A 26,951-nucleotide genomic window follows, 5' to 3' on the forward strand; every position below is an offset into this window, starting at 1 on the left:
TGGCTCACAAGGACAGAAATCTTGACTGCTTTGCTCACGGATGTGTCTCCAGCACCTAGCATGGTTCCTGGCACACAGCAGGCCCTTACTGCATGAACTCCCCCAGACGCCTGGCCCAGGAATCTGCAGCCAGATGGGTGGGGACCCACCACGGTCCATTCCCGCGTTACCCCCCCCCCCCCCCCCCCCCCCCGCCTTGCTCAGGCTTCTTTTCCCTGAGCACACACTCTGGCTGTCCTTACTTGGGTCCCTACCCAGGGCTGAAACAGCTCGTCTTCTGCTGTCTCTCTCTCTTTCTCTCTCTCTGTTTGAAAGAATCCCAAGGGCTATGGACTTTCCCTCCTCCATGTCAACTTCCCAGGCCCTGAGAGCTGGGGAAATCAAGGCAGAGAGCTGTAGCTGATGATATGAAAGAAACAGGGTGGGGTGGGTCCCTGGGCTCCTGTAATGTTCCAGCCAATCATGTGGAAAGTTCCCCGGGGCCTCGGGGGCAGCTTCATTCTGATGTCTGATTTATCATTTTAATTGAGTGTGTGCATATTGATTTTTTTCCCTTGACAACACTGTTCTTCCAGGACAGGCCTGAGAGGGGATTGGTTAGAGGGAAAACCCTGGGTCCTGTTCTTGTTCTGCTTCTAAGTGCCTATCTTCTTCGCTCAGGGCCTCAGTTCCCTCATTTACAAAATGAATTCTCCTGATAGATAATCTTCAGGCTGAGGTGCCTGACCTATTGCCATTAGCCTCCTGCTCAGGGTGAAAGCTGTGTGTCACCTGGAAGTTGTGACCCCTGGATGGAAAGGAAAAGGGATGGAAACTTGCTTTGTTTAACCACCTCCGTGTGCCAAGTCCTGAGCTGGTCAGGCAGGGTCTGGGGTAGGAGGTGCAGAGTGAAGTGATTGAAAGAACTCAGAAGTCTCAGAGGCCATGTGCAAATCCTTGCTCCACATAGCCTCGTTGTCCTCATCTGTAAAATGGGGGTAGTAATACCTACCCCAAAGAATGACTGTGGGACAAAGTAAGATCATGTGTGACACAGGTGCTTCTCAGAGAGCTTGGCTATAGTAAGTGCTTGATGAATGCTGGCGAAGACTGCTGTTATTACTGCATATGTTACCCACATTCACCCTCTCCCAACCCTGTTCACTTTGAGAACTCCTATTCATCCAACAAAACCCTCCACATGCACACCATCTCCAGGAAGTACTTTTCTGTTCTGCTGCTATAGTTGGCATACGCAGCTTTTTATTACATGTCCGTCCTTGCACTGTCATTAAATTATTCGTTTTTGTTCTTGATCTACCTCACTGGTTGATGATTTTCAAAAGGACAAGGACCAGGTTGGATCCATGTCTCTGTTCCCAGCACCAGGCACAGAGCCTGGTGCAAAGGAGGCATCTGCAACTGAAACGGGCAACCTACTTGGCACAGGCCGGGGCTCAGAGGCAGTGGGAAAGAGGAGGAGTTGGTCTTGATGGAGAGGGAGTGGAGATTGGAGCAGGAGGCAAAGCACACACGAGGCTCCCGGGGGTGGGGGTGGGGGTGGGGACAGGGTTCTGAAGGGCAGTGTTGGCCAGCTCTGCAACAAAGGACTCTGGGAGTTCCTCCGGGCCAGGTTGGGGCTAGCCAGCCCAGGCGTTCCTCTCTCCAGAGCTCGATTTACCAGGTATCGATTTTCTTGCCTGTTTACTGGTAGTTATTAAAGGCTGCGTCCCTGGAGTCCTTTTCAAATGAGATTGGAACCTGGAGAGCTAGAGTAATTAGGGCAGCTGCTGTCCTCTCTCCTGGGTCCCGTACCTCACAGAGCCCACTGCTGCCCACTGCTGCCCGTCTGCCCACCCGTCCGTCTGTCCAGCTCACACTGGCCCTGGACCAGACTGAGGAGGCCAGCTGGTTCCTTGGTGACCTGCCTGGGCTGCGATCTTGAGATTTCCAAGGGAGCAGAGGCAGAAACATTCCTTCTCCTCCCCAGTGGCCTTGGCCTAGATTTTCAGCAAGAACAATGGGTCGAAGATGGGGCTGGAGGTCGTTCAGCCTGAGAGACGGAAGGACCTCAGACTGATGGCTTGGAGGTGGCTGGGCTTTCTCACTGACCCACTCTGCTGCTGTCCTTGAGTAGACCCCCCCCGCCCCCCGCCTTAGGCCTCACGGGCTCCCAGCTGCACTGGCCATGTGGAGCTGCGTCCCCATGGCAGTTAGCAACCTGTGTCAAGCATGCACCATTTCTGGGCCTGTTTTTGTGCATTTCCTATGGTTGTCTGACCCCCACCCTCCCTTCATTTCTTAAAAATGTTTGGTTGAAAAATTCCAATCTTCTTCCAGCTGCACTGAGGGGAAAGGGGTTTTAGCCAAATGTCAGCTGGAGGATTGCAGGAGCTGGGCCCCAGAGACCGGGTGTGGGGGCGGCCACTGCAGCCAGTGACCAGTTCATGCCTGGAGCAGAGACAAGGAGAGAGAGAGAGAGACTGAGATTCCGGGGGAGTGAGAGATAAGGAGAAAGACACAGAGACAGAGAGACACATGCAAGAGAGACTGTCAGGAGAGGCTAAGATCAAAATGGGTAATGCTGAGGCAAATACAGGAGAGCTGGGGGCAGAGAGACAAAGCAAGTTTGAGAGACATAAAGAAACAAAATCCTGAAACCTAGAGATTGAGACAGTTGTGGAGAGTCAGAGAGAAAAAGAGAGCAAGGCCAAGAGACGGAGAGCAAGGCCAAGAGAAGAGGGAGAGACAATGGGGGTGGACAGTAGCTACTGCAGTGACAATAGAGCCAACGTTGACTGAGCACCCACAGTAGGCCAGATGCTGTGCTCAGCACTTTCCTTGCACTAACTCATTTTATCCTCACACAGTTCCTTCCAGGAAGGGACCAAAGTTTTACAGATGAGGCAACCGAGGCTCAGAGAAGTAAAATCTTGGGAGGGCTGGGAAGGATGCTCTATTCATGGAGCAAAGGAAAGGCCAGGATGGACTGGTTCTTAGGGGTTCAACTCAGTCAAGTGGTAGCCCAGCCTAGGATACCTCCAGTGATGGGGAACTCACTACCTCACTTTTGCTGTCAGCGGTTTCTTTGTGAGAGGTTTCTGCCCTGAGAATGTGGTTCTGATCTGGACCCCTGTCTAGAGGTGGGGTGTGTGGGTGTCTCAGCTCCCAGCTTTTTTTTTATTTTATTTTTTTTAAGAAAAAGCTGACTCTGTGGAGAAAGGGGAGGCCCTGAGCCCTCCTGCCTGCCCTTCAGCCTCCAAAAGGCTCATCCCTTGCCTGGGCCAGGCCCACGCCCAGCAGGGAACCCCTCCCTCTGGGGTGGCTTCCCGGCGGGAAGTGACCTCAGCTTGGGGGCACCCAGATTCTGACGGGAAGGGGGACCAGTGGGAGGCAGTCATGGGATATCCTGTCAGGTGGGGGGGGTCTCCTGCAGGCTGAGTCCTGTGACCAGGGGATGGGCAGTAGATTGAGCATGAATTGAGCACCCACTGGATGACAGGCCCCAGTGAGGGACTTTACCGAATCCTCCGCCAACCCAGAAGTAACAATAACAATCGTTGGCACACACTTTTGTGGCTAGGCCCTCTCCCTGAACTCCCTGGCTGGTGACCTGCTTGGCTGGCTAACTCCCTCTGACGGCAACAACAGCAGCCATAGCGATAACCGTCCTGATTTATCCAGTGCTCCCACTGTGCCAGCCACCAAGCTAAGGGCTTATGTGTACTGTCCACTCATCACAACAGCCCTAGGGGATTTTGAGCACTATTATTAGCAGGTAGATTGGGAAACTGAGGCTCCTTGGAAGACATGGAAGTCCAGGCCAGGCTGGGGTTCGAACTGCAGCCTATGGACCCAGGGCACCTCCCCCTCCCACCCTGTGATCAATAATCCCACAGTGTTGTTTCCCTCCAAACTCTCCCAGAGGGCTCATCAAGCTGAGCTGAAGCCCATTAGTGGTTTCTGCACGTTTGAAGCTGGCACAGGTTCCCCAGGGTCTGCTGGCAGCCAGGCCAGGGCAGCAGTGGCTGGAAGGGGGGGCATCTCCAGCTGTACCTGGGGAAGGCTGAGGGGCTGCATGGCGTTTGAGAGGCTACCACCTTCACATCTGTTTCGAAAGGCCCTTGCCCTGGAGGCTGCTGGCAGCTGGAAGCTGGCTCTGCCCACTTTATGGGCCGTGTGAGGGCTTCCTGGTCACCTGGCTTCCAACACACTCAAGTTCAGACCATCTGGTACAGCAGCAACAACCAAGAGAGGAAAATGAGGGTCTGTGGGACTGAAGGAGCAGACAGTCGTCTGTCTCCTGGCGCCCTGTGTGGTCTTGGGCAACTGAGCTGCCCCTTCCAAGCCTCTCCTTCCTCATCTATGAAATCGACATAACGATGATGGCAATGCTACTACTAATAATAGCAGTAAATGCTCACAGAGGGCCTACTGTGTACCAGACACTGTTCTAAGTGCTTCACATATGTCAGCTCAATCCACACAACACTCTGTCTAGAGCAGGTACCATTATTATCATTGCCCTGTACAAATGCTGAGCACAGAGAGATGAAGTGACTTGCCCAAAGTCACACAGGTACTAAGCTACAAAGACAGGATTTAACCCAGCCAGATTTGAATTTATTCCTACTTCCACTGGCACCACCCTGGTCCAAGCCACCATTACTGTTTGCTTAGATTATTGCTGCAGCCGCTGTCCTGTGTCCCACTTACCACCCTTTGTACCCTGTAATACATTCTCACATGGCAGCCAGAGGGATGCTTCAGGAACTCAAATCTGACTGTTTACTCCTCCGCTCAACACCCATCAATCGCTCCCTTGTGCCCGTAGGAATCAGTCTAGGCTCTTCAGCTCATGTTCAAGGCCCATCACAAGTGGGCTGCGCAGCTTCCCACCCTAACCACACCAAACTTCTGGTTATTCTCTGAACACATCCTGCATGGTTATGTCTTTGTGTATTTGCATATGCTGTTCCCTCTAATGGAATGCCCTTCCACCCACCCACTCCACTTTCCTCTCTGCCGAGTTCATGAACGCAACGTTCATGATTTAGCTCAAGCATTCTCCTCTTGGAATCTTCTCTGCCATCCTTAGGGAGAATCTCTCCCTCCTTGGGGCTCCCATACCAACTTGCAGCTAGTAGTACTCCCGAGCTCAGAGCTTACAAAATGTTGAGGCGTCTGTGTTCCCTGGGAGCCACCTGCCTTTCAGCCACCTTAGCAGCCTTCCATAGCCCAGAACACAGGGAGACAGGCACTTGGGAAATGCTAGCTGAATGACTACATGAATGAATGACCAAATACACATGAGTGAACCTAACTGAATGCTACAGATGGTTAGGCCGGAGATTACAAGTTAGTGGTGGATGTGATTTTGCTTTAGTCCACATACTGGTTACATTGAAAAAAAAATACAGTGACCAGGCATTTAAAAACTGGGGTGGACTCGCTCAAGTCTGGATTTCAAAAAAATCCCCAAATATCCAAAGACATGGCTGCCGGGATTGGCCTTTTTGGCAGCAGTTAGCAGCAGCTGAGTAACAGTGACCCCGTTCACGTCTTGAGGTATGTACTGAGTATCTACTGTGTACCAGGCACTAGAGAACCACAGTTGAAAACTTTTGCCTTCCCAGCCACTTGCACACACTTCTGTTAGATGCCCAGGCCCTGTAACCATTGGAATTTTCAGACTCTGTCTGGTTAGGGAACTGGGCCCTAGAGACGGGGGAAGGGACTTGGTCCAAATCCCCACCAATTCGAGACAGATCTTGACTCCAGGCCCCTTGACTCTCATTTCCGCAGTACCAGGTGACTAGCACCACCTGGGCATGAATGAGTCTTTGTTCCATAGAAAAGAGGCACTGGGGCGGGCTCCATTGTGGTGTAATTTCAGGTAAATGCTATGCGTCCCCTGGCATGCTCTGCTTCCAGTCGGAGGAAGAGGGGACCCGGGCTCAGTGGTGGCGGGGCCGGGCTTGTCATCAGGAGAAGAGGTGGCTATGCTGCGGTTGCTGGCAGGACTGTCCTGGCCGCCTGCCCTGCCTCCTTTGATTGCCTTGTCCTTTGTTCTGCATTTCATGGCATTTAGCTCCAGGGCCTGGCGCCAGACTCCCTCCCAGACCCCATTACCCGTTTGCCACTATTGCCCAGGTAGGTGGAGGTGGCATCCTAGAGTAGCTCCAGAGGTACCATGGGGGGACCCCAGAGAGTGAGTGGCACTTGGTTAGGGTGGCAAAGCAAGGACACAGCCACACAGGACCCAGGGAAACTCAGCCCCCAGCCTGGCAGCTCCAAGGTCAGGAGCAGCCCCATATCCCAGGACTTCCTCAGTGTCCGGCCTCTGTATCACACCCATCACTCACCACCAGACGGAAGGGCCTGCAGGCCAGCGATTTACATCTGTACTATTCAAGGCTGCATCCCTGGTGCCCGGGACAGTGTTTGGCACATAGTAGGTGCTCATTCAATTCCTGCTGAATGAATGAGTGAATACTGACCATAGTCCCATGAGATAGGTACTGTTGTTGGACTCATATTACAGAGGAGGAAACTGAGGCTGAGGGGAGGGAGTGTGACTTATCCAAAGTCACAGACCCCCCCCCCCCAATTATCAGCAAGCTGCTAGGAAGGGAATCTGGAGTCTGGGCCTCCCCAACAAGGTTCCCTGAGGCAGCTGTTCCCAGATTTTGGGCCCCATGTTCTTGGCTGGTATCAGTCGGGGGCAGTTGGGGGCTGGTGGGCTGTCTGTGTCAACCAGGAGGCTGGGAGGGTTCATGGGGGGCAGCTGTCTTGGGGTCTGGAGGCTGTCCTGGTGAATGGCTACTGGGTATGATGCTGGAGTGAGTGGAAGGAGGGAGGCCCAGGGAAACGCAGATGTGGGGGGAGGGGGGCCTGGGAGGGCCCTGGGCACTATCCACACCCTGAGAAGTCCAAGCAGAGGAGGAGGGTAGGGACCGCATCCTACGGCCTGAGCGAGCGGGTGTCTCCGCTGTGACCAGTCCTACCCCTTCACCTTCCCATGCTGATCTTTCCTCATTACCCTCTTATCACGTCCTTGCTCAGCTCCCCACTATAGCCCCCAGGTCTCCCTCTCCACTCTGTCACCTTCTTCACCACCCTCCACCACAACCCCCACAGCACCCCTAATTGCCTCCCCCATCACTCCCTCCATGACAGACAGCTACTATTACCTGCCCATCATGGCCGCCTGTATCATGCCCCCCACTTCACCTTACCGTTAACAGCGCCAATCATAGCCCCATGCCCTCCCCCACCACAGCTCTCATCACCTTCCCTACCACCTCCCTCATCTCTAGGTCAGAGTACAGCGGTTGGGAGAAAGAAGGAAAAGGTGAGGGGAGGAGGGGAGGAGAGGAGGCCAGGACCTGAGAGGAGAGAGGGTTGTGAGGAAGACCCGGCCCAGGATCGCTCATACCAACCCTGCTGGAGCGGGCCGGGCCCTGGCGGTGCTGTCCAAGGTGCTGGGGCAGCGGGGCCTGGGGAGGGGTGGGCGCCGCAGACCTGGGTCTGAATCTGACCCACCTCTTCGGAGCTTGGGCAGGTGGCTTCCCACCCTCGGGGTCTCGGCTTTGCTATGTGTAAGATGGGGTGATCCCTACTGGCTGGGTGGCTGGAGCCCTGACGGACTGAAAGGTACTGTCTGCATCAGCCCCTGTCCAGCTCTGGTCTCAGAGCACCCATGATTAATGAAGCTGGTCCTGCAGCATGGCTCTGGGTCCCCCGGGGCCTGGCCACTCAAGGGCAGCAGCTGGCAGCCAAGCCAGGCCCCGTGGGACCCAACAGACTTCCCTTACCCCCTCCCTTCCTCTCCCCTCTTGTCACAGCCTCCCCCTTTCCACCCAGGCCTGAGGTCTCCTCCAGGACCTTGCTGAAGCTGTTCCCTCCACCTGGAAGCATTCCTCAAACCATGCAGACCCTCCCAGGACTCCTCTCCCAGGAAGTCCTCCCTCTCTGAGGCCCCAGACACTCATTGCCCACGTCACCTGGCCAGAGGCCACCTGTACCTCTCCTATGAGGCATTTAAACCATTTTCTTATTTGAGCATGAATGCTAGCTATGTGCAAAGTAATATTCTCTGTGTTTTTACCCAAATTATCTCATGAAATCCTCATGACAACCCTCTCAGGTAGGGATGATTCCTATTCTCATTTTACAGAGCAGGGAACAGGCTCTGAGAGGTTAAGGGGTGTGCCCATAGTCACACAGCCAGCCAAGGGACAAGCTGGAATGCAGATCTCTATCTGTGGCCTCCTGAGTCAGAGGGTTCAATTGCTATTCTCATCATATATATCTGCCTTTGCCTCCACTGGGCTCTGTAATCAATTAGGCAGGGGTCCTGTCCTTCTCTATGAGTCCCCAGGACCCAGCTCAGGGCCTGTCACTGAGCAGGCACTACTGACTGTCAACTAAAAGTGAGGATGAATTTATGGTATCAGAAGAGTCTCCCGGAGTCAGAAATTCAGTCAGAGGCCAAAAGGGTGGGTCTGTGGAAATGTAGGCAGCGTGACAGGTGGGAGTGGGAGACACCCATCTATGGATTAATTGAACCTGAATCACCATGGGGCAGACCCCGCCCAGCCCAAACACAATCATACTTCTTGTCCCTGCTGTCAGGCCCAGCCCCAAGCACCTCCAAATTTGGCTGAGAGAGGGTCCCAAGGGGTCCTGTAACTAGAGAGCTGGCCCTGGAGGCCTTTTGGGTTAAACAGGCTGTTCCTGCCATGGTAGAGATCTGACAACAAGCCCCATCAGAACTCTCAAGGGAGAAGGGGACAGGAACTCGCTCAGCCCAGCATGAAATGTCACCTTGTTCTACATCCCTGAGAACTGTCTGAATGGCCTGGGTTCCAGCTTGGGATGTGTTGGCTGTGTGACCTCAGGCAGGTCACTCACCTTCTCTGGGCCCCAGTCTTCCATCTGTACAATGACCTGCCTAGGAGTCTAAATTCTGGCAGTGCTTTCACTGATGTTGACTATTCCTCACTCGGGGTGGCCCCACCCAGTCTCCAACAGCCTAAGCATGTCCTTAGACAGGATGTCCCCATAAGGGCAGGGAGCAGGCCTGAGTGGAGCCCAAGCTACCCAGGGAGCGATGATGTAGGTTTGGGAGATGCTGAAACAAGGCACCACCTATCACTCTAGCCTGACAGTTTGAGAGTACTCGCACAGCTGTGTTTAGAGCCTTGGGGACAGCCATTGTGGATGGTCCTTAGCCTGGCTTCCCCTAGCCTCAGCTGTTCCATTTATAGAATGGGCAGAAGGCTGCCATAAGGGCTCACAGCAGTAGAGGGAGAAGGGAATGGGAGACACCAGTCCGTCAAAATGGTGGCCTTTCCCTTTGTCCCCAGCCATGTGAGTTCAGGGAGAAATCTGGAAATGACCTGGGAAGTGGTTAAATCACATCTGTCCAGCTGTGGGGACTGGGTGGAAAGTCCAGGCTCTGAATGAGGCCACTGCCCCAACAGCAGGGGGTGGGGTAGGGGTGGCAATGAACCTCAGGGAAGTTGTGGCCTTGCAGGGGCCACCACTGTGAGTGATCTGAGATCCCATGGCCCAGGGTCACCGTATTCTCCCTCCACATGGGCTCCAGACCTGTTGGGCTTCAAAGGGAACCTCACCCCCTGTGTGGAGCAATGAAAACAGCCCAGCAGGGGAGAGGTGAGGGGGCACCGGCTGAACAAACAGCAGCCCCTGAGGGACCCGGCCTGGCCTCTCCTCTCCTGGCCTCTCGCCTGTGGTCCGAGCCTGACACTTGGGCTTTTTTCAGCTGGCTGCATGCCAGGGCATGTGTGTGTTAGCGCTGTACAAGTGGGTTGGTGCTGGGTGTCTGCAAACACGTGTGTACCTCGGCACACACCATGAGGCAGGTATTTCAGTAGATGCCACGCTGAGCGTGCCATGGCACCAGTACTGTCTTATCTATATGGGCAGGTGAAAAACCTGACAGGGCAGGTGTTTGGTGAACTGCAGCCAGCAGGCCAAATCTGCCCACCGCCTGCTTTTGCACAGCTCACGAGCTAAGAACAATTTTTTTTCATATTTAAATGCATGGGAAAAAAAAGAAGAATATTTCACGACCTGCGAAAATTACATGAAATTCAAATTTTGGTGGCCACAACCAGTTTGATGAGAACACAGCCATATTCATTCATTTGCATACTGTCCACGGCTGCTTTTATGTCACCACAAGACACTCAAGCAGAACAACAGAGACTGTACGGCCCACAGAGGCTGAAATATTTACATCTGACTTTACCAGAAAGTCTGCCAGCTCCAGTGTTAGGGCATTGGCAAAGCTGGGGCACGCTGCTATTCCCCCCAACATGAAAGTTCAGCTTCAATAAACTTATCAAGAATTTTACAATTAAAAACCATAGATAGAAGCTGTGTTCATTTCAGTACACATAGTGAGCTTTGGGTTTTACTACTTTATAATGCGTGTGGGGGGGAGGCGGGGGAGAGAGAGAGGGAACCATAATCTTTTTAAGATTTAGGATTTCCCACTTGTCTCTCATGCATCCGTAGTGTTCAGTACATGCTAGCCACATGGTGGGTGATTTGTCAGGGTTTATGGATAAAATAACTTTGGTTCTCTCCATCAATCCAAGAATCCTGTTTGCAAGGCAACACTCTTGCCCATTTCACAGATGTAGAAACTAAGGCCTGGAGAGGTGAGGGAGGACGTCTGCCTAAAGCTCTTCCCCGGACCATTAACAGTGAGAACAAGATTGACACTGATTTGCTCCTGGGAGAAGTGGGGAGCACACTATATATGACATGTCTGGTGGGGAGGCCTGGTGCCCCTCCCTCCAGCAGTTTTCCAGGCATTTTAGGTCCCCTGCCAGTCCCATCAGTTCCCAGGCCTTCCGCCCTTGCTGGGGGTCTGGGCAGGCTCCCAGGAGCCCACTGAGGGATGAGTAGTTTTTTTCCCTTTTCCGGCAAACAGGGGCAGGTGTAGATTGAGCCGCTCTGGGAAAGGGTGCAGGGAAGTGACTGAAGCTGAACTTCTAGGGGGTCCAGAGAGGCTGAACCATAAAAGAGGCACCATTGAGAGTAAGGGGCCTGCTGAAAAGGGGAATGGAGGGATTTGAAGGAGCTGGGAACCCAAGTGGGGGTGGTAGGAATAGCAAAGTGCTCCCGAATGGGAGGATTAAAGACAAAGTGGCCAGCTAGGCAGGCTTGAGTGAGGCTATCCCTGTTCTAAGGATCCCCCCCCCACCAAGCCAGACCCTACAAAATTTCCCCACCCAGCACTAGCTCTGAACCTGCAGAACACCAAACACCAAGCCAAAGAGAGAACCCACCTCCTTCTGCTGTCAGACCCCTGTCCTCCACCAGAGAAGGTTCCAGGAGAAACCAGAGAGAATGGAGGCACAGGATGCCTCATTTCTCCATCAGGGACTCAACGCCTCTCTGGAAGAATGGGCAGGAGGCCTCAAGGGTGACTTGCTCAAAGAATTCAAAGCCCTTTTCGTGGCTGTCCGGGACCTGCTCCAACCTCATCTTGTACCACCTTCCCCACGCTCATGGCACTCCAAACACAATGAACTTGAATGTACGCTGTTCTTTCTTACCACAAGGCCTTTCCACTGGCTGTTCCCTGAGCCTGGAACACTGGCTCCTTCACTCATTCTTCAGACTTCTGTTCTAACACCCCTTCCTCAAATTAGCCTCCCATGACCACCCCTAGACCAAGTGTGTTGCATGTTCTCAGACCCGCAGCTGAGTATCTGTGAGATTATGTGTTTGTTTACTTCCTGAATCTACAAGGCCCTCCAGCCTAGATCCTCCAGTGGTCAACCTCTACTCAGGACCCTGGCTGGCCAGCTCCTTGCAGTATTTAGCACAGGGCTGCACACACAGCCGGAAATCACTAAATAATCATACGATGGCATGGATGAATGACCGGCACCACCAGTGACTGCAGGCAATGCCTGAAGTTACGGAAACATAGATATAACAGTGATAAACCATTTGTTATGGATTCACCTGTGTTTCCACATGTGGTGATCACACTGTAGGCACCATGCCATGTTCTAGAGCAGAACTTTCTAGAACTTTCTGCGAGGATGGCGATAGTCTGGATCTAGACTGTCCAACGTGTCAGCCATGAATCACATGTGGTTCCTGAGCACTTGAAATGTGGCTGGTGGGACCAGAAACTGAATTTTCAATTGTATTTACTTTTAATTAATGCAAATTTAAATAGCCACATGTGGTTAGTGACTGCCATATTGGACGGCACAGCTGTACAGAGAAGGGACATGTCCTACTGCCTCCAAGGCTGTCACATGCAGTCCTGCCATCCAGGGATTCACAAGAAGTCTCCCAAATCTCCACCAGCTGGTCCATGGGGTCAAACATGACAAGGACTTTTTTTGGCAGCCTCCATGAAGCAAGGACTAACCATCCTCTACTGTCCATCAAGCTTGTCACAGAGACAATGACCCAGGGAGATCTCCACGGTGATGGTACATCTCCAGAACAAAAATGCTGAGACTGGACCTCCCCATATTTATCTCCCCATCATAACCTATCACACCACCCCCAAGACAACCACCAAACAGTCATCAACCAGCACCACCTTCAATCCCACAATCAACACGCCCATTGACGTCACCACCAACACTATCTCCTCCATCATTTCCACCCCACCCCAACACTCCCTCACCCCAGCACTACCACCGCCATCACAGCACCCCAACACCACCAACACCTGAAGCCAGTGCAGGATACTAAGAGCTTTGGCTCTGGAATTCAATGGCCTGGGCTTAAATCCCAGCTCTGAGTTTAAATCACTCAACTTCTGTGAGACTCAGTTGCTTCATCTGTAAAGTGGGACTACTACTACTAATACAATAATAAGACTTACTGTCTGTGCTTGTTGGGGGAACAATCAAATGAGGAAGTACATGGAAAGTCCTTTTACTATGATAATTGAGTGCTAATGCTCTTCTAGGTTCTGTGCTCTGTGAGCACAATTTTATTTGATCCTCACACAGCTGTGTGAGATATTAATCCATTTATTTTACAGTGAGGAAACTGAGGCTAAGAGAAGTGATGAAACAACGAATACCAGAGGCTGGATTGGAAACAAAGTCTCCACCTGGACTAGGCTAGGCTGTCCCTTTTTGGGGAGGTTGGGTCAGCAGACTGGCCTTCCTGCAGTTCCAGGCTCCCTCCTCAGGGGTGTTGGGGGATTCCCGCATCCCCCCCATGAAAGGTGGTATTGTGGTAGTGATGGTGGTGGTGTCTGTGTCTCCGCCTGGCCTGGCAGGTGGGCAGCGAGTCCACTCACCTGTGTCCTGACGAAACTGGTGCATAGACTGCAGGTCGATGATATAGGGCACCAGCTGGGCGTCCACCTGCCCCAGGACCACGGAACCACGGGCATCCTCCTTGAGCACGTTCTCAATGTGGTGGCACACGGTGGCCGTGTAAGGTCGCCAGCGGCTGTGCTCATTCAGCCACTCCCACACCACCACCCGGGCCACATTCTGAGGTGGGAAGCCCAGCCCGTTTACCGACATCATGACACCCTGGCCTGGCCGTGACATGGCCGCTGCTGCCTCAGGGGCCAGGACCCCACTATTGCTGGCCCAGCTCCTCCTGGGCCTGGGAGCAGGCAGGGAACTTCCTCTCTCCCCAGGGGGGCAGCAAGAGCTGTCTGGCCTCCTTTCTAACTCCCCGGAGGCCTCAGTCAAATGAGTGTGTGGTGGTGTTCCAGGCTCCAAGGCCCCCTCCCTGCGGAGCTGTCTCAGATAAAGGGTGCTGCTCTGGAAAGCAAGTGTCTCTTATGATGGAGGAAATGTTGCTCTAAATTCCTTGCTTCCCTCCGCTCAGAGAAGGGAGTGAGGCAGCTGCTCCCACTCTAGATCCAATCTCTTGCCTGCTGGCCTCCAGTCCTTCCCTGGCGGCGCAGGGCCTGTCACCCAGGAGGCCCAGCCCCAGCCTGCTACTCTCTGCAGCGCCCAGCCAGCCCTGTGCGCTCCCAACTGCGTCCCAGACCCTGCGCCTGGCTCCAGTGGGCTGCTTGCCTTGTCTTGGGTCCGCCCCCCCCGACGGCTCCTGCTGAAGGGGGCGTCCCTCTCCCCCAGGTCCCTGCTTCACGGTGTCCAGGAAGGCCTGGGTAGCTGAGGAACGCACGGGGGAGGGGTGCGGAGCGTGCCCCCGGCCCAACGGCTCCGGCTGCAGCTCCCGAGCTGCGAGGGGGAACGAGGGGGGCGGGGGCCCGTGGGCACGCCCCACCCCACTCGTGTTCGCAACCTGCCGGGAGACAAGACCGGGAAAGGGCCCTTTAAGAATAGAGCGCGGCACCCCCTCCCCCTTCCCGGGAGAGCAATCGCTGAGAACAATGGGGAACCGATGGGGGGGGCAGCAAGGGGGCTAAAGGGGGTCGCTGCCCGCGTTCCCTTGGGGCAGGCCTGAAGGGAGGACTGGGGCTGGGAGCGCGATTTTCCGAGGCTCTCGCCTGCGGCTCCCCGTCAGCTCCCCCAGCACTCCCCTCCCCCGGGGCCCCCACCCCGGCAAGGGATGCAGGTGCTCGGGGATGCGCGGGGATGCGCGGTGCTGCAGGCGCGGCCCAGGGCTGCTCTGGGGTCGCGTCACGGAGGAGGCGAAGCTGGGAGCTGGATCGCTGCTGCCCCCCGCCCTGGGAGTAAGAGCCCCCTTTCCCCAGCCCAGACCTCCCCAAAGCGCGCGCGGGCCCCCGCATGAGCCGGGGTGGGGTCCCTCAGCACCCCGCGCTCTCACCGCCTCTCTTCTGCTCTGTCTCTCTCAGGCTGGCGCTTCAGTACCTCCGCCCCCTGGGCTCCCCCCTGGAGTGGGAGGGCGCCGCGGTCCCGCCTCCGCGCCCTTTCCCTTCCAGGCCCACGGCTGCCGCGCGCCCGGACGCTGGGCTTTCTGCGCGCGGACAGACTACGCCGCCGACCGACGGACCCGTGAGCCGGCGGCCGGACGCCGGGATCCCGCGGGTGGGAGGCGGCCTCCGCCGCGCGCAGGGGAGGGGGCGGAGGAGGAGGAAGGGGAGGAGACAGATCGCGACCGTAAGCGCCTAAGGCGCTGACACGCTGGTCTCCGGGCGCCCCAAATCCTCTGCTAGGCCCACCTGGGACCCCAGGAGGTCGCCTGAACCTAAGCAGGGCTCAAGGCATGGAGGGGGTGTCTGTGGTTCTCCCGCTTGAATCCTAATCATCCTTACATTCCTGTTGCCCAGTCCGGGGCCTGGCACACACTAGGTGCTCAATTAACGTTCCCATGAATAAACAAGATCCAGAGATTGTCTAAAGAAAGATCGTAGAGCATTTCTAGGGTAACTTCTCTTCTATCTCAACTACTCTGGGGAGGGGGGGCGAGGAGGGGCTGGCAAGGCCCATTTCAGAGCAGAATAGAAATCATAGAATCTTAAGTGCGCTTAAGGGAAGACGGAGGCCCAGAGGGTAAGAAACAGGTTCAGGATCTCACAGAAGCTTAGAGCAGTGCCAGCCGCCAACCCAGGAGCTGATTCTCCTCCCAGGACCCAATTAGCCGGCCCACCTTCCCAAAGCCCACACCTGCTCCAAGTGATTGGGATAGCAATAGCCTCCTGCCTCCCAGGGGGTGGGGGTGGGGGACCTAGGCCAGGAGGCAGAGACCTTGGGGCAAGGTAAGGGCAGGCCCTCTACCATCCCATTCACAGATGCCTGTAAACTATAGGTGCTCAATAAATGCTGGATGAGGGTCAGCTGGGTGGAAAGGGATGTAGGTGATGGCAGCAGCTCAAGCGTTAATGGGATGACTGGCTCTCCCTCCTCTGGCAAGCTGGATGCAGCTGAGGACACACATCAGCTGGGAGGGGGTGGACCCCCGGGGGCCTGCGGGTGTTTAGATTAGGGAAGATGTAGAAGGCGTCCGGGAACTCCAGCCTGGGCGGCAGACTGGGGTCAGCAGCCTGTTTGGGAGCCTGCCCAGGGCGGCCCACGCTCCTCTTCCTCCCCAGGACAGATGGTGATAAACGAGGCAAGGTCAGGGGCAGGCTGCTCAGGGGTGCTTTCCCAGAACTGAACTCCAGTTCCCCAGCCGGCTGAAGTGACCTCCTCTCCCTAGGCCCCTGCTCTGTCCTGCAGCCCAGGGCCCGATGGGCTTTTCCGGATTGGGTCACTGAGTCTGTTTGCGCCTGCTGCAGACTGTGGAGAAAGGCTCTGTCTGAAGGCAGGGCCAGCTCTGCAGTGATAACGCTCCAACAGGATCACTGAGCTCTGAGATTTTAGCCTAGGGTCCACTGATGGCTTTCGGGGGGTGAGGGCATCCACGAAGACCCTCTGCCCCATTACAGACAAACTTCTGTCTGCATTTTTCTGGCAAGAAGGGCTCTGGCTTTCAGAGATTCTTCTCAAAGGAGGCTGTGACTCAAAAGGTTCAGAGTTGATGCTCAACAACCTCATCTTACAGAAGGAGATCTGGGGACCCCAGGGTGAGGAAAAGACTAGCTCAAGGTCACATGGAAATTTAGCAGCAAGTTGGAAAAAAGAACCCAAAACACCAAACTGTATAATACTATTTAAAGTCTGACTAAATGTCACCTCCTCTGGGAAGCCTTCCCTGAACTCATCCCATCTTCCTCTGCGTTCCTTTGTCCATACCTTGATGTGACACCCTGTATCACAGTTGGCCACTTCAGTGCTGTCCCTGCTAGAGTCAGACATCCATGAGATCAGGGACTGTGTTTTATTCATCTTGTGTGGTATGCCTGGTGCTCATGACATGACGCTTATCATGTATTGAGTGCCTATTACATGCCAGGTACTTAATACCCACTACTCTTCACAATTGCCCCACAAAGTAGGTACTACGATGGTCTTCATTTTACAGGTGGAAAAAAAATCCTGAAGCTGAAAGAGGGTAAGTGTCTTGCCTAATTTCCCATAGGGAGTTAGTGGCAGCGCTGGGATTTGAATCCCAAGCCCTTTTGCACCTCCTGCATTAGCTGCCTCTGCTAATGAATGGCCTTCAGCTGAGTGGCAAAGGGATTCCAACGAGAGGAACGGAATTTGACCTTTAAGGAGCCCACAGTCCTTTGGGGAGATGGCTCAGACACCAGTGGAAAAGCCAATAGAACAATTGCACTCAATCATGAAGACTTTAAAAAAAAAATTTTGCACGTATATAGTACAATCCTAGAAAAAGGATCCCAGGATATTCTCTTCTGTGTGCTTTCATCTCACTTCCTTGCCGCCAGGATTTGAGCTGAGGTCATCAGTACAATGAAATCAAACTGATAAGACAGGAGATTATTCTGCCACTTTTCTAAACCTGGAACTTATATACTTAGTGAACCTGCATGTGAGGTTCGCTATGATTTTCTCACTCTTTGACCATCGGTGATTTCAATTCGCCAATGTAATCATGCTTTGTCATTACAATTAGAAACCGGAAGATGGCTTTGGGGCATCGCCTAAAGGAACCTGGAGTTTGCCTCTCTTCTCAGCAGTGTTGATGTTCTTGAGAGCATCAGCCATATTCATGTGCACCATTATGGGGGCATGGAGAGATGGTGGAAAAAATAAACTCATTTTTTTGTTCTCTTATCCATCCATCCATCCATCCATCCATCCATCCATCCATCCACTCATCTATACATTTATCTGTGCAAGTACCCTTTTTCCTTCCTTCCTTCCTTCCTTCCTTCCTTCCTTCCTTCCTTCCTTCCTTCCTTCCTTCCTTCCTTCCTCCCTCTCTCCCTCTCTCCTCCTACCCAACCATCCATCTATTCACTCATCTATCTGCCCATCCATCCATCCCCAAAATACCAGACCTGCCTACGTGCCAGGCACTGGGCTATGTGCTAAGACACAGAGCTAACCAAAACGGCATGGTTCTTGCTTGTGTGTAGCTCAGAGTCTAGTGGGCGAGTGACACACGAATCAGAGAATCACACAAAGTATGATTACAAAATTTTTCAAGAGCCATGAAAGAGAAGTTCCGACTGTCATGTGGGCCTCTCACAGGGATCCCACTGGTTCTCAGGAGCCAGGCAGGGCTTTTCAGAGGAGGTGACATTTCAGCTACTCCCCAAAGGATTCATAGTCTTAATGTGGCTACGCAGAGGAGGTGCAGAGGGAACAGGGATGTGGGAAAGAGCTTGGTGTGTTAGAGTAAGAGAGGAGGCCAGAGTGGTCCCTGAGATGGAGCAGGGGTGAGTGTGGGGCAAGACACAGTGGGCAGGGCCACCATGCTGGGCCTTGTAAACCCCAGCATGGCTTTGGGAGTTTTAGTCTAAGAGCCATGGGAGGCTACTGAAGGGGAAGCCCCATCCTCAGAAACTCCGAATTGGTTGGCCTGGGTGTCCAGGCATCAGTAGTTTTCAGCCAATGATTCTTTCCTTTCCCTGGATTTGGGTGGGGGTGGGGGATTGAAACTACGAGAGAGTTGAATTGGCCTGTCTCTAGGTAGTTGGGCCGATAGTACAAATAAGAGCTCTTAGGTCTTGTTTTAGGCCATCCCCTTGTTCATTCAATCAGAAGATGTTTATTGAGCACCTACTATGTGCCAGTCACCAATCTAGGCCCTGGGGATGCAATAGTGAACACAAATCACTGCCCTCCCATTCTGGGGAGGGGGGAAGTGGAGGGAACATAGAGAACAAACAAATAAATAAGGAAAATATGTAGTATGTCACAAAGTGTGTGTGCTCTGGAGGAAAATAGACATCTTAGACATTGCTAGTCGGGATGTGAATCGGTGCCACTGTGTTAGAAAATAGTTTGGCTTTATCTCCTAAAGCTGAGCACATGCAAACCCCCATGACCCAGCACTTCTCCTTCAAATTATGGACCCTGGAGAAATTCTTGCCCATCTCCAATGAGGGTCACGTGGAAGAATATTAACAGGGCCTCTGTTCACAGTGGCCAAAATTGAGAAGCAGACCAAATGCCCATCTGTGGGAGAGCAGATGAATAAATTCCCACGATGAAATATTACACGGAAATCAAAACGAAGGAACTATAGCCACACGTCACAATATGGATGGATCTCTGAACTAGAACAGCCAATGAAAATGTCCCATTGCATAAACACGACGCTTTTTCTATAAAGTTAAAAGCAACTAAAACTATATACACATGTGCAATAATAAACTATAAAGAGGAAACAGGGGAAGAATAAATACAAGGTTCAGGATGACGACTATGGTGGGAGAACCATATAATTTGATGTAGGTTATTGTCAAAATTCTAGTTTTTGTTTTGGGTGGTGGTTTCACAGGTGTTTATCATACTATTAAATTAATCCCTAAAAGCTGATGAGAGTGGGTTATGAACCAAGGATGATGATTATCCCATTTTGTGTGTGTGTGGAAAAGAGGCAGCAAACAGGGGAGGGGCTAGAGCAAGCTGGGGTGGGGGTGGATTGCAATATTCAACCCGTTGGTCAAGGAAGACCCCACTGAGGTGATATCTGAGCTAAGACTTGAAGGAGGGAGGTAGTGAACCATGGAGGATCTAGGAAAGAGTGTCCTAAGCAGAGGGCACAGCAAATGCAAAGGCCCTGAGGTAGGAGAGTGTTTGGCCTGCTCTAGGAATGGCACGGAGGTCCATGGGCCAGAAGAAGTGAGTGCGGGCATATGTCCTGGAAACAACCTGCATGAAGGGAAGGAATAAAGCAGACTTAGGGACGGAAAGAGAGAGATGGGGAAGTAGAGCGAGGACCTTCCAGGGTTCCCCAAAGAGCCCAGATCCCGAGTCTGCTTTTCTCAGTGATTTGCGGTTCAGTTTTTATTGGATTCCATGAGCCACTTCAGTTTCCTTGAGGTGGTTTAACTGGGTTTCTGTTATTTGCAACCCAGTGAGTCCTTCCTGGTTAAATCACTGACAGTGTGGCCAGAAGTTCATAATGCGGGTTTGTTCAGGAGAAGTTTCTTAGGAGAAAGTGCAAATTGGAGAGGGGGGTGCTGTGCAGTAGAAAACCACTGGGAGACGGGAGGAGACACCGGTCAGCATCGGATGTGGGCATGGAATGGTAACTAGCCCATTCACTGAGTGCTTTCTAGGCATCAGGGCTTTGATTAAGCTCTATCAATCCTCCTAGGTATGAGTATAGATTTTACAGATGAGGAGACTGAGGCCCAGGGAGGTTATGACATTCACAGGGAAAACCCCATGTCTGGTTGACCTTGAATCTCTTGCTCCTGGGACCAGAGGTCCCTGACCCATTTCCATTGGACTGTCCTCTCGTAACCTGGGGGCAGGTGCGTCCTTGTCACCTCTCCCTCTTGTCCAGCGCCTGGGCAATCTGGAGGCTTGAGGGCAGCTGGGCAGTGTGGGTACTCTATCCAGGACCACTGTGTCTCCAGCACCGAGGGAAGGGACTCAGAGAAAGAGGCTGGGACAGGGATGTGGCAGGAGCATGGTACAGCTTGGGGGCTAATGCAGAGCCAGTCTATCTGGGAAAGGAGGCGGGAGGAGACAGGAACTCTAACTTTCCCTAGGACCCTTGTGCTGTTTTCCCCTCTGGAAACCACCACTGAAATGAACCAGGAGTGAGTGCACAGCGCCCCCTGGTGGCCAATTGGGGGCCATTGCTTCCATGCTGGAGGGATTTCCAGGTAATCTATTTTAAATTTATTTTTATTGTAGTAAAAGCGCATATCATAAAATTTACCTTCATAACCGTTTCTAAGGGTACAGTTCAGTAGTGTCAAGTACTTTCACATTGTTGTGCAACCAATCTCCAGAAATTTTTCATCTTGCAAAACGGAAACTTTGTGTCCATTAAACACTAACTCCCCACTCCTCCCTTCCACTGGCAACCACCATTCTACTTCTGTCTCCATGAATTTGACTATGCTAGATACTTCATATAAGTGGAATTATCCAGTATTTGTCTTTTTTATGATTGGATTTTTTTCACTTAACTTCAAGGTTTCATCCACGTGTCAGAATTTCCTTCCTTTTTAAGGCTGAGTAATATTCCATAGCATGTATACACCACATTCTGTTTACCCTTTCATCTGTCAATGGACCTATGCGTTGCTTCTACCTCTTGTCTATTGTGAATAATGCTGCAATGAATGTGGGCGTAGCATGTGTGCTTTGGAGGAGGACAGTGGTGTTTGGATGGGAACAGGTGAGTGGGTTTGGTGGCTGTGATACCAGGAGACATGCCTTAATTCCCAAGGTGGTGTGGGAAGGACGTTGGGTACCCACTCACCTGGGGGAGATTTTCTCAAGTAATAAGACATCTGGAGGTAGGCGCATGCTGTTTGTATCAGAAATCATACAATATTTCTTTTGTGTCTGGCTTCCTTTACTTAGCACCATTTTTCAAGGTCCATCCATGATGTAGCGTGTGTCACTGCTTGATTCCTTTTATGGCTGAATTATATTCCATTGTATGGATAGACCACAATTTGTTTATCCATCCGTTAATTCACCTTTTAGCTACTGTGAATAATGCTGCTACGAACATTTCTGTACAAGCATCTGTTCCAGTGCCTGTTTTCAATTCTTTGGGAGTATATACCTAGGAATAGAATTGCTGGGTCATATGGAAATTCTACGTGTAATTTTTTGAGAACTGCCAAACTTTTTTGAGAACTGCCAAACTTTTTTTTTTTGAGAACCAGCAATGTACAAGGGTTCCAATTTCTTCACATCCTCTTCAACACATATTTACCTTTTAAAAAAAATTATAGCCAATCCAGTGTGAAGTGGTATCTCATTGTGGTTTTGATTTGCATTTTTCTAATAACTAATGATGTTGAACATTTTTTCCTGTATGTACTGGTCAGTTGTGTATCTTCTTTGGAGAAATGTCTATTCAAGTCCTTTGCCCATTTTTAAATTGGGTTTTTCTTTTTGTTGTTGAGTTGTTGGAGTTCTTTCTGGATTTTAAACCCTTATCTGCTTTGCAAACATTTTCTCCCATCCTGTGGGCTGTCTTTTCACTCTCTTGACAGTGCCCTTTGATGCAAAAAGGTTTTTAATCTTAATGAAGTCCAGTTTATCTATTATAGTTCTTTCTTTGGTTGTTTGTGCTTTTGATGTCATATTTAAGAAACCAATCCTAAATGCAAGGTCATGAAGATTTTTTCCCATGTTTTCTTCTATAGTTTTATAGTTTTAGCTCTTAAAATTTGGATCTTTGATCATTTTTGAGTTAAATTGAGTATAAGGGTCCACCTTCATTCTTTGCATGTGCATATATAGTCTTCTCAGTATCATTTGTTGAAGAGACCATTTTTTTCCTGTATTGAATGATTTTGGCATCCTTGTTGAAAATTAATTGACCACAGATGTGAAGGTTTATTTTTGGGCTCTCAATTCTATTCTGTTGGTCTATATGTCTACACTTAGGCAAATACGACACTTTTTTGATTACTATAGCTTTGTACCATGTTTTGAAATTGGGACATGTGAGTCCTCTAACTTTGTTCCTCTTTTTAAATGTTGTTTTGGCTACTCTGGGTCCCTATTGGGATTTTGATAGGAATTGCACTGAATCTGTATATCGCTTGGAGTAGTATTGTCATCTTAATATTAAGTCTCTTATGAATGCAGTTCCATTTATTTTTGAGGCTCTCCTGCCTTAACATTTTAATAGGGCCTTCTTAAAAGTGGGAATGCCTACAGAACTCACAGACTTAAATCCCTAATGGTCCAATCAGAGGTCAATGGGAAAGACTGGTTTCTGGAATACGCAGCATAGAATGGTTTCCGAAATACCACAGTGGATTCATTCAGCGCGTCTCTCCAATGCCCCTAGGCTTGTGGGAAGCCAAGTTAAAAACAAAGTTGTTTTAGAGCCACGAGCTGGCTTTTCCTTCCCTGCTGCTAGTGTAGTGTAATGATCACGACATGGAAATAACAGATTATTTCATGAGGCCTCATTGCATGGACCACCATTCAAAATGAACCTCCCCGTCTCCCCTAATCACATTACAATGGCTTTAAGCATCCCTCACCATTTGCTAGGATTTGTCTGCTTCCTGCTCAGGCTAATTTCACTCTAATACCACAAGATGGCAGCAAGAGCAGGGCTGCAAAGAGCAGAGAGCAGGAGTAGAAGATCAGGCACAGGGAAGAGAAGGAGGGAGACTGGGGAGAAGGAAAGAAGAAGAAGGATGAGGGTGTGAGCCGGGCAGATGCAGCTCTGTGTGGTCCCACCCGTGTTGGGCCTGGGATACTGACTGTGGTGCGTGCAAGTGGGTTGACATGTTCAAAGTAAGATTATACGTGAAATTGTTAGGAAACCAGTATTTTCCCTTAGTAGTGGGAATGGAGGGAGCAAGGGCGATGGTAGGGATTGCAAAGAACTCTTTCCCTCTCCGCCCCTCCCATGGGAAGACATGGGGAAGGCAGCTACCTGCCAGCTAGGAAGAGCACCCTCATCTGTCACAGGTTTTATAGCAAACAGGTAACCTAGTAAGTAAACTTTATTCCTGCGGTCTGGGAGCCATTGTAGCAAATGATTGAGCCTGAGGAAGGGCGTGGGAAGCCTTGATTTATAAGCTGTTGGTTGGATGTACAGGAGGCATGGATGTGTGACTGGCGTCCAAAGGGGAGGTGGGGGTGATCTTGTGGGACTGAGCCCTTAACCGGTGGGATGTGACACTAACTCCAGGTAGACAGTGTCAGAATTGAATTGAGGGATAGCAACCCCACCTCCCTGCGGTCCCCAATGTGGTATCAGGGCAGAGAAGAAAAACAGAGTTTTCCCTTTCACATAGCAATTGCCTTCCCCGGACACAGGCTGGGCAGGCATGGAGCGACTATGGTCCTGCAGTGGGGGACGCTGATCCCCCAATGGGCCTCGTCCTCGAGCTGCTTACCCGCCCCTGGGAGACAGATGCTGCCAAAACAAATGACCACACATTTACTGGCTAAAAACAGTGCAAGTTCATTATCTCACCGTTCTGTAGGTCAGAAGCCCAGCAGGCCTGCCTGCTTTCTCTGCTCCGGGTCCCACGAGTCCGAAATCAAGGTGTTGGCTGGGTTGCCATCCTAACTGGAGGTTCTGGGGACGGTTTGCTTGCAGGCTCACTCAGGTTGTTGGTGGTGAGCAGTCCCGTGTGGCTGCAAGGCTGAGGTCCCTGTTCCTTTGCTGGCTGTCAGCTGGGGGTTGTTCTCAGCTGGCTGTCAGCTGGGGGTCGTTCTCAGTTTCAGGACGCCGCCTGCATTCCCTGACTCTCCGCCCTTGGCCTCTTTAAGCAACAAGCAGCTCAAGTCCCTTTTCTTCAATGGAATCCGTCTGACTTCAGGTGGGAAAGGTTCTGTGCTTTTAAGGGCTTGTGTGATTGGATTGGGTCCACCTGAATAATCCAGGATCCTCTCCTCAATCTCAAGATCCTTAATTTAATCACATCTGTGGAAGTCCCTTCTGCCATGTAAAGCCACATTGTCACAGGTTCTGGGGATCAGGGCGTGGACAGCTTTGGAGGGGGGTGCTGTTATTTGCCTGACACACCCCTTCTTGCTTTCCTAGGCCTCCTGTGGGTTTGGTGGCATTTTCCTTCCCCCTATCAGATCTCACAGCGGTCACCTGCTGGCTCTCTCATCCTTCCATTATTCTGGACGTCACCATGGCCAAACCTCAAGGAAGGATCTCTTTTCCAGAACGTTCCTCCCCCGCCCACAGAGCCTTTTCCCTTCTGATGATAACTTTCTGCTCCGTCAGCTGGAGCATCGCCCCTCAAAGCACCAGACGTTCTCCTTGCAGTTCCCGGCCTGGCCCTACAATGAAGGGACAGTGTTTGGATGGGGCACCTCTCTGAGGAAATCCATCCGAGGGGGACATGCTGGGCACCGCTGGTGCTCAGGTGGAATCCTCTCGGTTGGGTTGGGTCACTAGGATTCTCAGATTCCAGTCCCTGGGCCCACGTCTTCCCTCCACGTCTGTAGCTCACTCCGGTGGGCCCAGGCCAGTGAGCACAGGAAGAGCTTTCTTCCCCTTTTCCTGGTCTGAGGTTCATCCCAGGCACAGATGCCAAGAAATAGAACCGAAGAGGGACAACATTTTGCCTGCTCAGGTGTGACCAAGCTCAGCTGGAGAAGCCTCAGGTCCGAGCAGCTGAAACCCTCCAGCAAACAGGCTTAAGATAATCCTTTTAGCCATAAATTCTCCCCATTGGGGGCCTCACGCGTGGTCTGCCCATCAAACTCTTCCCAAACTCCTCCTGGGCCACTGGCCACTCGCAACATGGAGCCCTGCTTCTACTCACTGCTTACCTTCTTTGATGTAGGTGGGGCGTTTGTTGCCAGGGTAACTGGGAATAGAACAGGGGCCTTGGCACTTTACCTTGAACTCCGCCTCATGGGATTCTTGGTCTTGGCTAGATTCATTTCCCTTTGTGGTTGTAAGAAGGCACACCCTTCCACATTTCTGTCCTTGTTTCTCTGAAACTTTGCCGTTCTGGGCTACACATTTCCTCTGGAATTTTCTAACTCCATTCCTTTTGTTTATTTAGCCTTTTTTTTTTTTTTTGGATTTGGCAAAAATGCTTAATGGATGGTGGTGTGGGCCTCACACCAGCAGACCCAGCATTTCTGGCTGTGCTTTTACTGATGCTATGATGAAACCATGGGTCTGGGAGGTGACAGTCTGCCCTCCTATTCCCCACCAGCATTTCATCGAATGGTTTCATCCATTGATAATCTCTGTCTAAATCATTTATTTCATCAGAAGTTGCAAACTGGTGGTTTCTAATTTGTCATACTTTCTACATATATTAAGTAGAATTCTCCCGTTAATTTTTTCCCCCTTATCAGTTAGGATTGTTTGTTTTTCCTAAAATACCGTTTGTACAAGAAAGGCTGGGTTTAATGATTTCCTAGTCATTGCTGTTAGTCGCCAATTTTCTGGAAAAAGGCAAGTGCCCTCGTTACTTCCAGTGATGACCCATGAGCACACGTTTCTTTCTTTTTTTAAATTAATTAATGTTTTAAAAACTAGAAATCATTATGTTTATTTTAATGTGCATTAACCCAAAATAACTAGCACATGAAACCTGTTATTTCACAGATATTATTGCTTACAATGGGGCATAAAGTAGGCATTCAAGTACAAAACAAACAGTGAGTCAATGTAAAAGAAAGTGCCAATTAAATAATAGTATGGAGGTAAGACCGCAGTGAATGGCTGCAATGGAGAAAACACTGGTGTGCCTTTGACGTTCTAGAATTCTGTGATTTGCAGTGACTCCTGTCCTTGCTAGGGGTGGAGGTAGGCTGGAAGGAAGGGGCACTGGGTTTGGGACAGAGAGGCAGGAAAGCAGGCAATTCGCCTGTCCCTATCACCTGAGCCTTCCCCACCTGGGGAAGAGTATGACTGCCCCCTCAGCTTCCCTTTGGTCACTAAGGAGAATGACCACATGTTTCTTGATTACTGTGAAGTCTTTCTCCTCTTTGTTCTAAGGAACTTAAATGTCTACTGAATGCTGAGAAGACATTGGTGAAAAGACTGCATGGTCCCTTCCTGCCTTTGGGGTGCCTTGAATTGCTCATTTTATTGGTACTGGCCTTTGTCTGCTACAGACATGTCACTTAGCACAAGGTTGTAAATTGCCCTTCATTTTCCTTTAAGAGATTTAGGGTTAATTAGGTGTGTTCTCTCCTCTGAGTACATCACATGCCCTGTGAGGAAGGGGTGGTTTCCTATCCACGATGTAGTGCAAGTGTGGACGTCTAGAAGGGCCTGGTACCTAGTTGGAGACTGAGTAGATGTCAACCTAGAGTGGTCATTCTTACATTCTTCAGCCTCAAGTCATAATTATTTTCTTTGTCCTTGTTCTAGACAAGAGGAGTGAAGCATTCCAACACCAACTCACTGTCGCCTACTGGACGTCCTACAATTCCGTTCCGGTCCGATCCGATCCGATCCGATCCGGTCCGATCCGATCCGATCCGATCCGATCCGATCCAATCCAATCCAATCCAATCCTGACACTACCTGGAGTTAGTGCAGAGCCCACAGTTAAA

The 26,951-nt window shown here is 51.3% G+C and overlaps 2 protein-coding genes and 1 pseudogene across 3 annotated transcripts in view; 1 reads left to right on the top strand and 2 right to left on the bottom strand.

The window, feature by feature from the left end:
- The window catches only part of DTX1 (deltex E3 ubiquitin ligase 1), a 35,798-nt gene extending 20,904 nt beyond the window's left edge, over window positions 1-14,894 (bottom strand). The window contains exons 1-2 of the mRNA XM_019734013.3: window positions 14,755-14,894; window positions 13,301-14,268 (exon numbers count right to left, since the gene is read on the bottom strand). Coding sequence (XP_019589572.2) covers window positions 13,301-13,559 — 259 coding nt within the window. The 5' untranslated portion in view covers window positions 13,560-14,268; window positions 14,755-14,894. The remainder of the gene's footprint in view (window positions 1-13,300; window positions 14,269-14,754) is intronic.
- LOC148757333 (uncharacterized) lies at window positions 14,279-26,929 on the top strand. 2 transcript variants are annotated; one of them, XM_088801004.1, is made up of 3 exons: window positions 14,279-14,659; window positions 14,783-14,975; window positions 26,767-26,929. In XM_088801004.1, the coding sequence occupies exons 1-3, from the start codon at window positions 14,562-14,564 to the stop codon at window positions 26,914-26,916; spliced, it is 441 nt and encodes a 146-aa protein (XP_088657130.1). In that variant the 5' UTR covers window positions 14,279-14,561; the 3' UTR covers window positions 26,917-26,929. The 2 variants fall into 2 exon arrangements, with proteins under 2 accessions (XP_088657130.1, XP_088657131.1); XM_088801005.1 differs by lacking the exon at window positions 26,767-26,929 and adding an exon at window positions 20,465-22,373.
- LOC148757334 (small ribosomal subunit protein uS8 pseudogene) lies at window positions 15,752-17,513 on the bottom strand (annotated as a pseudogene).
- Window positions 26,930-26,951: the final 22 nt, after the last annotated feature.

This window comes from Rhinolophus sinicus, chromosome 9, assembly GCF_057876585.1.
Source record: "Rhinolophus sinicus isolate RSI-liver-muscle chromosome 9, RSI-T2T, whole genome shotgun sequence".
In the NCBI taxonomy this organism is placed as follows: domain Eukaryota; kingdom Metazoa; phylum Chordata; class Mammalia; order Chiroptera; family Rhinolophidae; genus Rhinolophus; species Rhinolophus sinicus.

Coding starts and splice junctions, on each gene's coding strand:
- LOC148757333 (XM_088801004.1), top strand. CDS start 14,562: ATGCGCGGTGCTGCAGGCGCGGCCCAGGGCTGCTCTGGGGTCGCGTCA. Junction 14,660..14,782: donor TGCTGCCCCCCGCCCTGGGA/GTAAGAGCCCCC, acceptor TGTCTCTCTCAG/GCTGGCGCTTCAGTACCTCC. Junction 14,976..26,766: donor CGGACGCCGGGATCCCGCGG/GTGGGAGGCGGC, acceptor TCCTTGTTCTAG/ACAAGAGGAGTGAAGCATTC.